We start from the raw sequence: 16,359 nt of genomic DNA, 5'->3' as shown, positions 1-16,359 counted from the left end.
AGCCGACTGAGTCGGGCATGTGAATGTGGTACATAAAGAGTCAGTATAAAGGAGAATCTGTGCTTTGTCTCATGGGGGCTGAATTGAAGCTGCTGCATTGATTTTACTTGCCTGGCTTTTTCTGTCTCTTACTCTGTCTCACAATGATTTAGCCATCTTGAAACAATTCGGGCTTCCTCTGAAAGTATTGTTCAGAAATGTGCAAAATTCATGATTTTTTTAAAAATCCAATTTTGCAAATAGCTATTTTTGTTCAGAAAATGTCTACAGAGTCATTAATCTGTGATGCCCCCCCCCCCCATTTGCAAACAGCTCTGTGATTCTGTGATTATGCTTCTTATTTGATATTCTCCACATGACATTTGTCGGTCGAAGTGTTCATTTGTAATATGGATTTTCATTCCATGCACTGTGATACATTTTTCTATACCTTTTTTTTAAACAATCAAGAGTGAAAATAAGTGAATTCAATACTAATCAGCATTTTTCTCTTCTTCATGTTGTGCTTGTTAATTTGTTATTCAGGGGAGTCACACTAAGGTCACGACCCCAGCCCCGCAGACGAGGAGAAGAAACCACTTCACGCTGCACAATTACGAACACAAACCTCTCATTCTGCAGCGCCCTCAAGATCAGCGACTGGAGCATGTAAGATTTCCATATTGTTTAATCTCTTCTATAGCTGATGCTTCGTTGGGTGGGGTTTGTGTCAGAGTTATTGGCATCAATCGATGGGAGTATTACGTAATGTCAGTGTTAATGTCAGTGTCGTCAATATCTGTGTCCGTGTCTTAGTCAGTGTCACAATGTCAATTCTGTGTCAGCACCAATGTCAGTGTCAGTGTTGCTGACAGTGTCAGTGTCAGTGTCACTGTCAGTGTCAGTGTCAGTGTCAGTGTCAGTGTCAGTGTCAACAGCACTGTCAATGTCTGTCGGTCTCAGTTTCACTATTGGTTTCTGTATCAGTGTCGGTGTCAGTGTGTGTGTGTGTCATGTTAGTGTCACTGTTAGTCCGTATCTGTGTCTGTGTCGGTGTTGGTGTCGGAGTCAGTGTCGGTGTCCAAGTGGGAGAGTTGAAGGTTCCCTGTGTAAAGATTTTCAATTTCATAGCATACAAATGTTTTGATCATTGAACGGTCACTTTCAAGAGACCAATGGACAACTATCCCCATGGTAATACACTGTACACTGAATGGATTATTTCAACATTGCCGTCTGCAGAAAATATTGACTCTGTGGTTAATCCAGCCACTCAGGTTTTCATTTTTCTCAAAGCATTTAGCATTAATTTTATTCCTCATATTCATTTTTCCAATCTACATATTTATACGATATCAGAGACTGTGGCAGCATGTATAGGCCTGTGCAGATGATTTTCTTTTCTTTTTCTTTTGCTATTAAATAGCTAGAGATGTTTTTAAACAGTGCCTTTGATCAACAACACTGTGCATTCAAACAAGCTTAGCGGCTATATCAATTTGGAATTGAAGGATGTGACCAAATGATAAACCATGGAAGATTGTTTTGACCCTATATCCTGTTAAAGGTTACACCCTTTGAGATCAAGGAAGATTGAGTTAGACAACATAAGAGCGTCGGTTAAAACTGCGATTAACCTTTAATGCGCCATGTGCAATACATGGTCTATTCTCATCATTTTTTCTTCTACCTGGATTCGGTAATTCTGATGAAATTCTGGGCATAGTTTGGCCCGGGGGAAACCAGCGTCACATGCGGGATTTCAGAGCTATTAATAATCTGCAGATTGCCTGTGTGCATAGATTAAGGTATTGCAGTTAATCCATCCAGCATGTTATATTTAGGATATTAGCTTGTTGTCTGCCAGGATGAATAAATGTCCATTGTGATCGCGAGATGCCCAGACGTACAATATAAGCGAGTTACACTATAGTCTCTGCTTTTCAGACCCTTTGTCAATTTTCTATCCAGTAATGCAGCTACAATGTACTGTATACACCACATACTTTTAATAGAGAGTCTTAATTTTCATGACTCAGGATTTCCCAATTTTTTTTTTTTTTAATCTGCCTGGCAGTGATGTTACCCTCCACAATCTAATAATGTAAAACCAGAAATGTTTGTGTGCATTTTGGTTTTGAGAATTATTTGGCAAGAGCCAAAATTCATGAAATTAAAAATGCATGCAAAAGTTCTTAATGTCTGCACTATATGCATTGAATGCCAGTGGCAAATTGCGAAAATTTCCTACCGCGAAAAAGGCCTACAGGTCCAATTCTTGACAATTTCATGCCGCAAACATTTCTTTGCTGACAAGTGTACAGTTGATTAAACCTAGCTCTATTGCAGGATCACAGAGTAGACTATAGTCTCAGGAAAATTGTTAAGTCAGAGGAATTTCCAAGCAGAAAACATCAGTTTTTTGATGATTCACTGATATTCTAGAAGGAAGATAGAGCTCAATATTGAGACAAAGCTGATACATGTCAAGCACTTTGTTTACAAATCTCATTCTTGACGGAGTCATCACAAATCCAGTTTTTTATCTGGATTAATTATCAGAAATCAGCAATGAGATACAGGGAATAACTTTGTGGTGGTATTTTTATTTGTGTAAAAAGGAAAGATGAATAAGGAATATTGACCTTGCATTGATTTTGAGTGGATCAAGTTTTCCTTATTTATTATGCACTGCTTAATCCACATCCTTACCACAACCACATGTTGTGTGGTACCATTCGAACTCAGCAGCATTAATTGGTTCTTTGGCCTTTCACCCCTTTTTTTCATGCAAAGATTTTAGACTGTGGTTTTATGGGAAATGAAATTACAGTGTGTCTGTGTGGATTCTTTTTACTGCTGTCAGAAGATTTATCATGGTATTCTGTCAAAGTATTTGAAGAGAGAAAAAAGAAGATATATCATATTATCCATGCTGTGTATCTCCCTCAATTATACCTGCATTGGATTTATTTTTTAAGTGTGTACTAGTAGTTCGATTTTATTTCCTGTTATTCTTGTTGCGAATTATCAAAACATATTCAGCTAGGCTCTTGCTCGTCGTAAGAGGGAATTAACCCCAAAAAATTATTATAGTGAAATCGTCCCCAAACTACGCGAAGTACAATTTTCTACAACTAGATCTGGATAATCGATGTTTCTTAGGCATCATGGATGCAAGAATGTAATGTGCTTTTTCTTGGCTTGAATTTGATTTATGGAAGAAATGCCACAAATTGAATGTTTTCTTGCAAATAATCAGGCTTGGAATTTTATCAAACTTTCCATGCCAAAAGATCGTAGTCAATACTTCCATTCCCGTTCCAGAATTATCATTTTCTTATTACTACCTGTTTATTACAATAGAGAAAAATGTTTAAAGAGAGTAGCATGAAATCAACAGGAAGGTGACAGCCATTCAAACATATCTGCATTCCTTTACTTAGTCCACGTACTCCCCGATCGCGAATTTAACCACTCGTGAAGATGTTGGGAAGTCCTGATGCACAAAAAATTAGGCTAGCTACATATATGGTGTAAACAGTCATAATGATAGCTATCTCAATGTAGTGTAACTCTTAGAATCAGTAACTTAGGCTGGGATTTACAATGCACTTTTCAAGACAGAGAGCTACTATTTTGAATCACTTTCACCCTATTAAACCATTATATATTTTACCCACCATACCCATTGTGAGCAGTGGATTGAACATTGATTGCTTCGATACAACCATGAGGCATTCTCTAGCTTACTCAGATTCACAAACTTACGGTCGTGTAACACGATTACTGTGTGTGACAAGCACGGTACATGTGTGTGCCCAATATTAATTAATCATAATCATCCACTCTGCACATTACTGCAGAGATTATTATCAACTCATTCCATCTTATATGCATAATTTTCCATAGGGTTTAATGCACAACATTCCACGATGCGGTAAGCAGTGTGTTAAGTCTCTCTTTGTGCCTAGTTTGCACACTTGACTCATTCCCTTGTGGGCCAAGTAGGTATCATGTCACACTCAGACACACATTAACTGTTTCCCAAGAGACAATAGAGGGCAGTGTTCAGTGAGTGTAATGAGGTATTCTTTCTCTGTGTACTCACAGATGACAAAATGTGGTGCTACAAGCATTTCACAGTGTTGCAATCAGTTGTAATGAACAATACACATGCAATGACATCACTGCCAATGGTGATACTGTACGAGCTGAAATTTTAGTGGTGGTTTTATTTTCGCGAATTTCGTGAATTGCCTTTGAACCGCGAAAATAACAACACGCGTAAATATTCAACGCGCAAATAACTACGCCGAGTTAGACCCTTTCAACCGCGAAATTAACAACACGTGAAAATGTCCTCCAAGTAACAATTCACGAAAATATCTGTACGCTAAAATTTCAGCTCCTACAGTACTGTGGAAAAATATATGCTTGAAGTTGTAAGTGCATCAAAAATATTCCTGAATGTTGCAGCTCATAAATGCCTTTCATGAGTCCGGTGGTTCTAGGTATTCTTTATTTCCTAAGAGGATCCTTAGTGCACTGTAGAGTTCAACAGTACCTTAGCAGTCCCTTTACCATTATAAAAATTAATATTTCACATTGAAATGGGCAGATTGTTGTAGTTTTGTTGTTGTGTGTGATTTGGGCAGATTTGATAAATTTTAGTAATTCTGTCTAGTCTTTCTGCCATGCAAAATATACTGCAAAATTCAGCATTGCCAATTTAATGAGGGTGAGATATTTACTTCTGAGGGAAAATTATTCCAGAACCTGAAAGGTGTATAAATGATTTTCCATTTGTAATACAATAATCATATTATAATCAATATAACTGCAAAAAACAAATAAACAAACAAACGAACAAACAAACAAACGAAACAATTTTAACAGGTGCATTGGCAGGCAGTGTGTGTATACAGTTTGTAGGCCTACCCTTGATGTCATCTAGATCACATTGTAGCAATTTACGTAATGTACGTCTTTGTGCAGCCGAAAGTAAGGAAACTATGACAGAATGCTTTTAGGATCATTTGATTGAAGAGCCTACTACCTTCGTGCTCTCACAAATTGTGTTTATTCACAGTGGAAATTTAATCTTTCTGTTTGTGGCTGTATAGGCACAGCCATCAAACATTTTCCTGAAGTAGTGTCTCATGTGAAATTGTGATGTGGCGTATGCATATTCCAACCATTGGAGTTTTCTCAGGACTAGAGGAATTATGTCAGATTTTCTTTCTCCAGTAACTCTATTTCCTCTGAATTCTCTTGATGTATTCCACTAACCCTGTGTTAAAGCCATTTTTAGTCAGATTCACATACTGAATTACATCCAGTGGGACAATGTTTCGTCTTTTTGTATTTCATAGTCAATGTATCTTTCAATTACCAGTATATTGTAGGTTTCTTTTCATACATGAAACTCCAAATTTTCTAACTCAGTCTGTGGCAATAACTCAAACCCTTGCTCTTTGACATGAATGGAAATAATGGAATTCAGCTGTGGAAAGTTTTCTAATTTTATGCACAGATAATCATCTACAAAACTCATGCTAAAGTGAGTGTTGCCCACATTCGGAACAATGTGCCGTACATCTTGTGTGTCATTCAATTTCACTCATAATGGCTTTGAGCGGCAGAAACAAAGGTCGCGGAAGCACATTTACGTCAGGGACCGTGTTGCTGGTGACGAGTCATCACTGTTTTCTCTCAAACCTTGGCAACAGACGTATGCGCTGATGCTATATTTAGATCACTGCCTACTTGTAACATAAAGGGATTGTTTTCAAGTTTTATTTGTAAAAGTTCTGGCGATATAGTTTGATGGTAAAGCAAACAAGATGAAAATTAACCCGTTGAGGACTGGCTGATTTTGTTTGTAACATGCATTTCCCAGAGACACCTGCCCCGAGTATACTCGGGACTCGTCTTCAACGGGTTAAGAACTTAGCCACATGAAACTGTTCAACTGGCTTGGATATTTGATTTATCAAGCTAGGTACCATGTGAATATTTCAATTTCATTTCATTTCTGATGCTATTTTTCTGTCAGAAATAAAACAGATATCAAAAGATAGAAAGGTCACTCTTTCTGTCTGTAAGTCACCAACTCCATAGAGTGTTTTAACCCGTTGATGACAAGTCCCAAGTATCCTCGGGCAAGTGTCTTTGGGAAATAGCTTGTGGTAGCGAAATCAGTCCATCCTCAATGGGTTAATGATAGGTGTATGTTTGTCATGTCAGTAAGTAGATTTGGGATGAAAACAGTTTCGGTTTTGAAATTTGCATTGCAATTGAGAGTCAGCAAGCCAACCTTTCCTTTTGTCATCTTCAGTGGGATTGAATTCTCTAATGCAGTACAATGTTTGCATTATCTTTCCACCAATCTTTTGATAGTCAAGTTTCAATACCTTTGCAACTTGACCAAGGATTATTATTATAATGTGACTGGATACTTTAACCCGTTGAGGACTGACTGATCTTACTACAACATGCATTTCCCATAGATACTTGCCCGAGTGTACTCGAGACTCGACCTCAACGGGATAACAACTGATCTTGTACACGTAAATTGCTATTTGGGTTACAGTGCTTTGCAGGCATAACAACTAGTCACTGTGAAATTTGATTTCATGACTTTATTCAAAGTTATGATTAAAACTTATTGTTGAAACACTGAATGAGCCTTCAACTATCACCTCATGTGACATTTGATGATTCAAAATGATCACATAAATTCTTATAAACTTCCCCCTCCCTTAATAGGTGTTCTCCTTGCAAAGATAGAGAATAATTGTGTGATTTTTGTTGTTATAGATTATGTATCATGATTAGTGATAACCACATTCAAACTGTTTTTGTTTGTTTTTTTCTTTTACTCTGTTTGCTTGTTTGTTTGTTTTGTTTTACTTTGTTTGCTTGTTTGTTTGTTTTAGCTTGTGCTTTTTGGATTAAAAGTCTAATCTAAGTATACATGATTTTTAAAGTAAAAGCAATATCAAATAGTCTTCTCACTATCTTCTTGTCAACAGGTTGATTTTGACACGCTGTTCAACTGCCTGAGTGTTAACAGAATAGTACAGATCTTTGCATCATTACTACTGGAGAGGAGGGTCATCATGTGTTCAGGGAAACTCAGGTATTGTCAAACTATGGTATCTCTAACACTCAAATAAATAATCCTATTTCCCCAGAACTTTCTTCTCTCTATTTTTTTTTTTTTCAGTCAATTGCATTCACAAGTGATCTCCTGTACACTGTGGCGGTGAGCCAGTTATTTGATGAGGCTGTTCATGTCATTTGTATGTTGGTGGTCAAAAAGAAAAACCTCAAACACAAAACAAAACAGAACTGAATCTGTGTGTGTCATTTCTATGTATTTTAAACAATTAATGTATCTTGAGCCCATTGTGTAAGATGTGCTTGACAGTAAGCTTTGTGCATGCATCGTAGTTTTGACAGGCATTACAAAAGAAACATAGCTTACTTGCCCCAGTGGAATTTTGGGCAAGGGCCCCAAACATTTAGCAGGCACATAGCATACCCATATTACTAGATGTTATTAGATGTTGTCTTGGGCAAGTCAGTAGGTTTGCATAGTAATGACACTTTTCCATGTTTATGTTTTTAGATGATGTTTTCATAATTTTATCGTAGGATTCTCGATTTTGTAAATTCATAATAGTGGTGTTAATCTTAATCCTTCCCTAATACTGGCTTCATCTCTGAATTCTCAACAGGAGAGTTTACTCCTTTTTCTTTTTGCTTCTTTGGTCTCCCTCCTCAGCAAACTGTCGCGATGCTCGCAGGCGCTGGTGGGGCTCCTGTATCCGTTCTCATGGCAACACGTCTATGTGCCGGTCCTGCCTGAGAAGCTCATCGACATGTGCTGCTCGCCGACGCCCTACATCATGGGCATGCTGTCGCTCTGCATCCCGAGGCTGGAGGAGATGCCCTTGGAAGAAGTGAGGAGTTACCTCCATATTACCACAGTTATTCCTTTACTATAGGCTTTACTTCATGGGAGGAGGAGGGGTAGGGGGAGAAGATTGGGCGTGGCCAGTGGTGGAGGGTGCACAGGTTGTGCCCCAGTGGAAATCTTTTGCGATGTTTCTCACCTGCACAGAAGAACTTCCTTCTACTTTATGACTTGTTCCATTACAAAGTTTTTGAACATGCTCAGATACCAACTTTATCCTAGTTTACATTTCACTGATGGGATGAAATGTTACAATTGATGCATTCTTTATCCCAAAGTACAAAACATTTTGCTAGTAATTAGATGATCTTTGTAAGAAAGAGTAATTTTAATATGCTTATCACACCTTGTACCCAAATTCAAATGTTGTTCACATTCTGCAATGAGTGTAATACATCAAAGTCAACTGAAGGGCATGGAAAATCACACACACATCAGATCATGGATTATGCTACAAGTTTTCAGTCTTCACAATTTTTTAGATTCTAGAGAGGTGATTACTCATAGTCTTTCTGACTCGACTCTCAATGTCCCCAGGTACTGATCGTTGACCTGGACTCAAGAGATTTCTACACGATGGTCGGCGATGAAGAGACGATCCTGCCGAAGAAACTGACGCTGGCGCTGGAGAGAGCCCTCAAGGTGTGCAGTATGAGCAGCTGGGAGGGAGCCGACACCGATGACGAACTCTCGGAAGGTGAGAAATGAGAGGGGATTAACCATTTGTGTGCTCTGAGTGCTGATTGGCAGACAAATCCCAATAGCATTGTATGCACCATTGAGAAAGTCCCTGGCGCAGAGAGGGTTAACTTGGTGTGCCTAGGCTCTCAGGTTTAACTTTTTTTTTGCCCCGTTTGCACTCCCGACCCAATCAACGGCTTGCCAACTTTGCATAGTTTACCCAAGTAGTGCACAAGTGAGCACAAATCGACGGGTATATGTAAATCACAATATGCCACACTGTATGTTGACAGTGTCGTAGGCATAGCTTTGTCATAAGAATTGATAGCCATCTGAGTAAAACCTGCAATTTTAAGTAGACGAGAAGTGCATCATAGAATTTGAATGTATGCTTTAATTCCTGGTAGTTAAACAGTAATACAGTTAGAGTAGAAGGTTAGCACATTAGAGTACCAACGATGCATATTCAAGTTCCCTTCTTTTGGCAATAGGTGATAAATGCAGCTCCAATTTTGTCAAGTGCCGAGCTGTTTATTATGGACAGTTGTACAGTAGTATAGTAATTAGGGGGGGGGGGGGCATTATGCTACTTCACTCCGAGACAATAAGTGAAAAATGCAACGCAAATTTGTGCGAGTGCATAGCCGTTTATTTCAAACAGTAACTCAGTATCAAATAAGAAGAAAGAAGACTTTGCATACCTCAGCCTTTTGAGTTCACCCACACTGGTCTCTGTTTGCACCCCTCTACCCATCACAGACCACGAGGCCAAGAATAGCGCCATCTCAGAGGCATTCATCCGCTTCTTCGTTGAAACGGTGGGACACTACTCCAACCACTTCACGCAGCAGTTCGACGGCGAGCAGAAGTTTGACCGTGAGGGCTTCGTCAAGGCCGTCTCGTCCAAGAGCGTGCGCAACTTCCTGGAGGTCTTCAGCGAGACCCAGATGTTCTCGCTGTTCATCCAGGAAAAGGAGACTGAGAGTGAGGGCATCTCACAAGGTAATTCAGGAACCCTTTGTGGAGGTATTAGCCCATCAAGTCATGTGGTGGGTTCACTGGAGATTTATCATTTTGCAGTGATTGAAATGGCAACTCCCAGTGCCATTTTTAAACATTTTAAAATCATGTCCATTATCAGTTACAGCAAAATAAAACTTTTCCAGTGATGGACATTTGTAACGTGACAAGAAACAAGAAACATTCTTGAAGTTACGATTGAAAATACTCATTTTCTTTATTATTTTCTCTATTTTTTAGCAGGTTTAATCACAAATACCACAACTTAATAAGGATGGAGTTACAATTATAGCTTCTTTTGCTATAAAACTTTTCATATCTATTTTCAAAAATATTCAAAGTCGTATTCTCAAACCTAGCTGATCCTTGCCCTTGGCATCTTTGCTTTGTGTTCTCACTCTTTGTGTGTCATTATTATTATTATTATTATTATTATTATTATTACCATTATTACAGTGTTATCATTATTATTATTATTATTATTATCATTATTATTATTATTATTACCATTATTTACAGTGTTATCATTATTATTATTATTATTTTATTTTATCTATTTTTCTATACTATTGTAATTATTATTATTATAACTATTTACAGTATTATCATTATTACATTGTAGCTGCTCTTTGCCCTTGGCATCTTTGCTTTGTGTTCCCACTCTTTGGGTTTCTCTAACCCGGCCCGTTCTCTGCCTCCAATACAGGTCTTTTTGAAAGAAGAGTCAGGGAGTTTGAAAACGAGCTGAAGAGTAACTCCAAGAACATCAGTGCCAAAATGAAGAAGTTTGGGAAGGCCGTCAAAGAGATCAAGGACTCGGGTAAGTTGGGCAGAGAGTAGGCATGATCTTTCCTTAACTCTTTGCTTTGGCCACAGGGCCAACTTCCTGTGTGCCACATTCTTTTGAGACCCCTGCCCATGAGCGCTTTTGGAAAACATTCGTTTTTCAGCCATGTACCTTTCTGATAAAAATGTGTAAGTCATAAATGCAGTGCAGCAAAATTGTAGAGAAAATTGCAAGCTTTGCAGTTATGTAAATTTCATGACAAAACTATAGCCATCTTTCTTGCAAATGGTCAGTGTTCAAAATAAATCAGTTTTTTAATGGTTGTGCAGTTGAGCAAAGTATGCTAAATTGGCAAGCCATCAGCTGAGTCATGTTTTCAAATGTGGAAAACAAAGAGTCAGTGATTATTCATGCTCATACAGTATGCAACGTGATTGAATTGGAATTATAATGTGATTGTTACTGAGATCCAGAGAAAGTCTGTCTTCTCTTCATCTTTCCCTTCAACCCATTTATCTTTGTAATCCCTGTATATTATTCACTAGTAAGGGCTTGTTCCTGTATTGTATTTTCATGATTTGAGAATGCACCTGTCATTGCAGTGTCCCTAATGGGGCTATTCACAAAGTCAGTAGATATCATAAGGAAGGTGATGATTATAAGTTACTGGTAGTCAGAAAGGAAGGATGTGCCGGTACACCAACGTACCGTCGAGTTCTAGATATAGATGTAGTCTCCAGCGGGAAGCGATGCATCAATGTCAGCGAGGTCACATCCACATTCAAGTTCACCTCAAAACCCAAACCAGCCTATAATTGGAGGGGTGACTCAGCTCCACTCGACTTCAGAGCCGCTGGGTGGGGGGGGGGGGGGGGGGGGGGGAGGGAGGGGAGGGGGTCCTGGGAAGACGTATTAGATTGTGGGTGAAGCGCCCTTTTAGGATACTGGCTGCTTTGATGTTCGGAAATTGTTATGTGGCTCTTTGCACAGTCTATCAAAAATTCTTGATTATGATTATCATAACAATGCCTGAATCTGTAAATTAATGATCAATAAGTGACTATGTTTATTAAAGTTTCCATGGTTATGATGGGCTTTGAGTATTATGACATGTAGCAGCGGAGTCGCTGCATGTGTCTGTCATTTACACAAATAAATTCCATCTGAAATTTACAGGCTGTGCATGCATGTGCATGAAGGGTTGTAGGTTTGACACCAGCTATAGTTCTAAAAAGTCATTGTCACGGTATAATCTCATAAACTCTCTTTAAATGTGTGCCAGAGGTGACAAAATATGGAAGGCATCTAAAGCTGCTTTGGGGGAGAAAGTGGGACTTTAAATAAAAGACAGCATTCAGAAAGAACCATCATACTAGTGGAGTAGCAAAATTTGCCAGCAAATGGCCCAAAGTTATCATTGGATTCACCTAAAATTTTGGTCGCCAGATATGCATCCTTTTTTGTTTGAATATCTACAAGGTTTTACGCTTGAAATTATTTCTTATTTTATGAAGCTGACATAGCAAAGGCATCAAAGACTCAAGTGGTGTATTTTCATTACAGGAAGTGGACAGAAGATTGAACTTTGATAGTGCATGGTTGGGAAGCAAAATTAAAGTCATAGTGACAAGAGACACCAAAAATTTTGATAGTGGCTGAGGACGGAATGAGTGGCTTTCATTGTGGTTTTTGTGGTGGAAGGTCACATACGCATGTCTGAAATTGATGTTATAAATAGTTGTCTTGCAAACTCCTGTCCCTACAGGTCTCAAGCTCGCCGAGTCCGCCAAGGGAGTGAAGATGAGGATGAAGCACAACCTGGATGACAGAATATGACGCAAAGCCCCTCCCTTGTGACCACCGTTTCCGAGGGAACGGGATGGGTTGATGGTGGAAAGGAAAAAAAGGAGAGAGTTGAGAGAGAAAATGAACACTGCATCATCGGCTCTCTTCTGGGTGCCCACGGCAGAAACAACGGGGAGGAACGTGCGCGCCAAGAGTTGCAAGAAAATGACAAGTGGCACATACCAGGTTGGACACACACCCTGAAGAATCCTGCCAGTACACTCAGTCGGAAGACCCTCTCCCTTACCTTCCATAGGGTGGTTGCCCTTAGAGACAGGCGTTCTGTCATCACTTGGGCCTTCGACGTGAGTCTCCACCGAGTCAGTCTGAAGAAAGATGAGCTTTCAGTTATTGGTGGCCTTTAAACAGAGAGAGGGAATCGACTTTAGCCCGTACTGTCCATGGATGCACCTTCCATCACGATCTCCATCCTAGACAGTCGGGATCAAACAGGGTCAAAGAAAGTTATGCCTCTTCTCCATTCTTGTAATCATTATCATTACTATTTTGATCGACTGTCTCCCACTTCAAACTTTCCTTGACTTTTGATGCGGTGTGAGTAATTCTTGTATTATGCTGCATCCGTGGTATACCTGTGGCTGGTGTGTCATCAGCTCTTTTAACATTCCCATGGAGCTCTCCAGGATGTGATCGCAGCTTGTGAAGTGCCTCCCCAGACGCCGAGTCTCTCTTCATCGTCATGGTAACCCTTCCCTCGTCCTCACTTCCTGCTTCTTTTCTCGTCGTCGGAGGGGGGAAGGAGGAGTGGATTATATCAGGTCTTTATATAGCATGACGAAAACAGAAATGTGGATAAATGAAGAGCAAATCTTTGGCTTTGGCAAGGCTATTGCTCTGTCATTAGATGACCAGCAGGAGTAGATTTGTATAGAATCTCCCCAGTCTGGGTAGTTAAGTATGTATGATGCCTGGTGTCATGTGGGTTAACGCTTCAGGAGGGCTTGTTAGAATATGCTTGCATTCGATGAAATCGGTGAGCCGATGTGTGCGGAAAATGGGGTGCCGTGAACACAAAGCTGCCACAGCCTCCATGTCTTGTGCTGCTCTTTGATATAATAATAGATGAAGCCATTATGTACTTCTCCACTTGTAAGAAAAAAAAAGTAGGAATTTTTGGTATTGTATTTATTCAATTTTTGGACTGTTCTAATAAGTAAGCGGTGTTGCCATTGTTAAAGAATCAAAGCAGAAATGGCATATAACCAACCTCTTGTGGAGGGTACCATCCAAGAGAAAATACAAAAGTAAGATATAAAACCAAAAGCCTTTTTCTGCTATGTTATCTTTGTTATGCCTGTGTGTCCTAAAAAGAATATAACCAGAGGTTGAGAAAAAATTTTTTCCCCCAAGGATGTGGAATACAAGAGGCGATTTATGAATGGGCATCTTCATTATAGTACTACAAAATTGTGTGTTGCAACAGAGTATCTATGACACTAAAATGAAGATCAGAGAGTATATACTAGGTTATATCGATGAAATATTTTCTGTTTGTATTCCAGTGGTTCAGTATAAAGAGTATGTATGGTGTCCAGCTTAAGAACATGATGAAGGAGATAACCGCTGAAATATACAGTTGTAAGGGAGGTAGAAATAGCCAATCAAACTGTACAGTTTTTCTGAATGTAATATAATAGTCTTCCATGGATTAACACAAGTCTATATTATACATGTATATATTTCAAGGCAGGTGTAATATAATAATTGTTTAGCTGAATATATGGATATATATTACGAATCTGCTGTATATATTGCAATGCTATTTTTGTTGCATAGGCGGAGTTCTTCCTAGATTGTTCCAAGACCTTTTGCTGGTAGACATGGAATATCGCACAATGTGCGCTCTACTAATCTGGCACAAAAATTAGGAACACATGGATATTTTTGGTCAAAGGTCACAGGTTATTTTGTGAAAAAAAAATTGAAATTTCATGTTTTTCTCCATATATCGCAAATGGTTCAAGGTATCTTCATGGAACTTAGTATATATGCTTGTACTGATGGGCAGTGATTATCTAGGGAAGTTGGGGTCGTGGGTCAAAGGTCAGGGGGTCAAAGGTCAAGGTCAACTCCTCAAAATATCACTACTTTCCTTAGAATGCAATATGCCTGAAGGGTTTGTTTTTTTTATACTTGATGTATGGCATGTATTACCCAATATATATTTTTGGGGAAGTTTCTTGCCAAAAGGTCAAAGGTCAAAGGTCAAGTGAAAGTGCTAAATTGTACTTTTTCCTCCATATCTCGAAAGTAACTCCAGGTATCATCATGAAACTTACATATTTATGCATGTTCAACCTAACAGTGATTCTCTTTGGAACTGTGAGGTCAAAGGTCAAAGGCCAGGTTCAGATAATGCTATTTTCCCATTTGATACTGAAATTATCAAAAATATAAGAGTATATTAAATGGTCTACATAAATGCTGGTCGGTGATTGGTCATAATGCAATCATGTGACTAATGCAGGGAGGATCAATACTGGTATATTTCGGTCAGTGGCATCACATCAGGTTATAATAATCAAGAATTTGACTGGCTGCAGATGGGGCTAGAATAAAATGTTATGAATTTTACAATAATTTGTATACTGTTAATTTTAGTATCACACACATTACCTTGTCTATCGTTGGAATATAACATTCTACAGTCCCGAGGGAATTAAATTTTCCCATGGAGCAGTTTCTTTCCCTCAGTGCTGTGCATTTTGAAAAAAAGGAAAATGTAATCTCATGGGAAAAATGTAACTCCTGTGGGGCTGTCGTGTTTACACCTCTGGAAAGGTAATGTCTGTATGACATGCAGTTTGAAAACTCATAAATGCAAACTTATATACAGGCGAGGATGACTAATATTGGCCCAATTTAAAATAAATCAGTCATGCAGAAATATGCACTTTCACAATGAAATAGTTTTATGTTTAGATAGCCAAGATACCAAAAACAATGATGTAATACAAGGATATCCACATTGCTGCACTTCCTTTGTCATACCCTAAAGCACCTTTGATTTTAATTTCCCAAACTAACCAAGATCTTAATGATTTTTTTTTTTCTGAGTTAAGTTTACTTTCTCTCATTTCCTTCTGTCTTAAAAAAAGAGAAAAATAGAACTTTTAACTTCAGTTATGTGAATCATTTTCTTCTGCAGCAGTTTCTGGATATTGAATGACCGTCATTTTACAATAGGTCCAAGAAATCTCACTTTACAGTGTAACATTCCCTATGTATCTATCTCTTTGTTAATGCAATCTTTACCATTAAACATTTGATCAGAAATCAAATCTCACAACTTTCTTTTTCCCTCTCTTTGAATGCATTCTGTGGACTTATGGAAAGGTGGGCATTCTGAAGATGAGAACTATTTTTTTAGTTTTATTTCTAGTTACAAGAAATGGAGGAAAATTTCTATGCCGCAAAAATTTCCACTTTTACAGTAATGGTCCAGTACGTAGATACCAAGCGAGTGCAGTGGTGAATGAAATAGGTATTTTGTTAGCCTCTTAAGTAATTGCTGAGGATTAATGTCACTGATTTATGAAATTCCCTCTCTCTCTATTTTGTTTATTTTCAAAATCTCTAGTGCCATTTTGTATTATGTAGTTGGTTTACTTTTATATAATTTGTGCTTGATAACTATATTTTGATATTGATTTCTGTTGTGTTGATTATATGCAATTATTTCCTATCGATGGTCATTTTCAATCAGTATTGTAAATTATGTATTGGATGTCTTTATGATGTCATTATCATGTTTTATTTTGTAATGCCTCTTTCATTGTGTAGTAGCTTTGTATTACTTTCTTGAAGTGTAGAATTGAGCAGCTCTTTTTAAAGTGTGCAATTTCCAGAATAAAGTTGTGTGATTGGATTTTATAGGAAGTAATTGACAAGTGGCAATGTTTCTTCCAATCTAGCAATAATCTTATTAAGTATACACCCTCTATTCTTTCTTTTTATAAACTGTGTGAATGAAAAATAACAGTGTGGCTACATATGAACATAATGCATAAATTCTTCCTGTGTTGTTAATACACTCGCCTGT

General features: G+C 38.3%; 1 protein-coding gene across 3 annotated transcripts in view; it reads left to right on the top strand.

Annotated features, from left to right (window-relative positions):
- LOC139738974 (uncharacterized) overlaps positions 1–14,190 on the top strand; it is a 177,645-nt gene extending 163,455 nt beyond the window's left edge. For all 3 annotated transcript variants that reach the window (XM_071649591.1, XM_071649594.1, XM_071649593.1), the window contains exons 8-14: positions 526–648; positions 7,017–7,123; positions 7,772–7,949; positions 8,501–8,660; positions 9,404–9,646; positions 10,371–10,484; positions 12,217–14,190. In XM_071649591.1, the coding sequence (XP_071505692.1) occupies positions 526–648; positions 7,017–7,123; positions 7,772–7,949; positions 8,501–8,660; positions 9,404–9,646; positions 10,371–10,484; positions 12,217–12,287 (996 nt within the window). In that variant the 3' untranslated portion in view covers positions 12,288–14,190. The remainder of the gene's footprint in view (positions 1–525; positions 649–7,016; positions 7,124–7,771; positions 7,950–8,500; positions 8,661–9,403; positions 9,647–10,370; positions 10,485–12,216) is intronic.
- Positions 14,191–16,359: the final 2,169 nt, after the last annotated feature.

This window comes from Diadema antillarum, unplaced genomic scaffold (assembly GCF_040938485.1).
Source record: "Diadema antillarum isolate AM-2024a unplaced genomic scaffold, OU_Dant_1.0 seq00000778_RagTag, whole genome shotgun sequence".
NCBI lineage: Eukaryota > Metazoa > Echinodermata > Echinoidea > Diadematoida > Diadematidae > Diadema > Diadema antillarum.
This window is presented reverse-complemented; position numbering and strand designations above follow the sequence as displayed.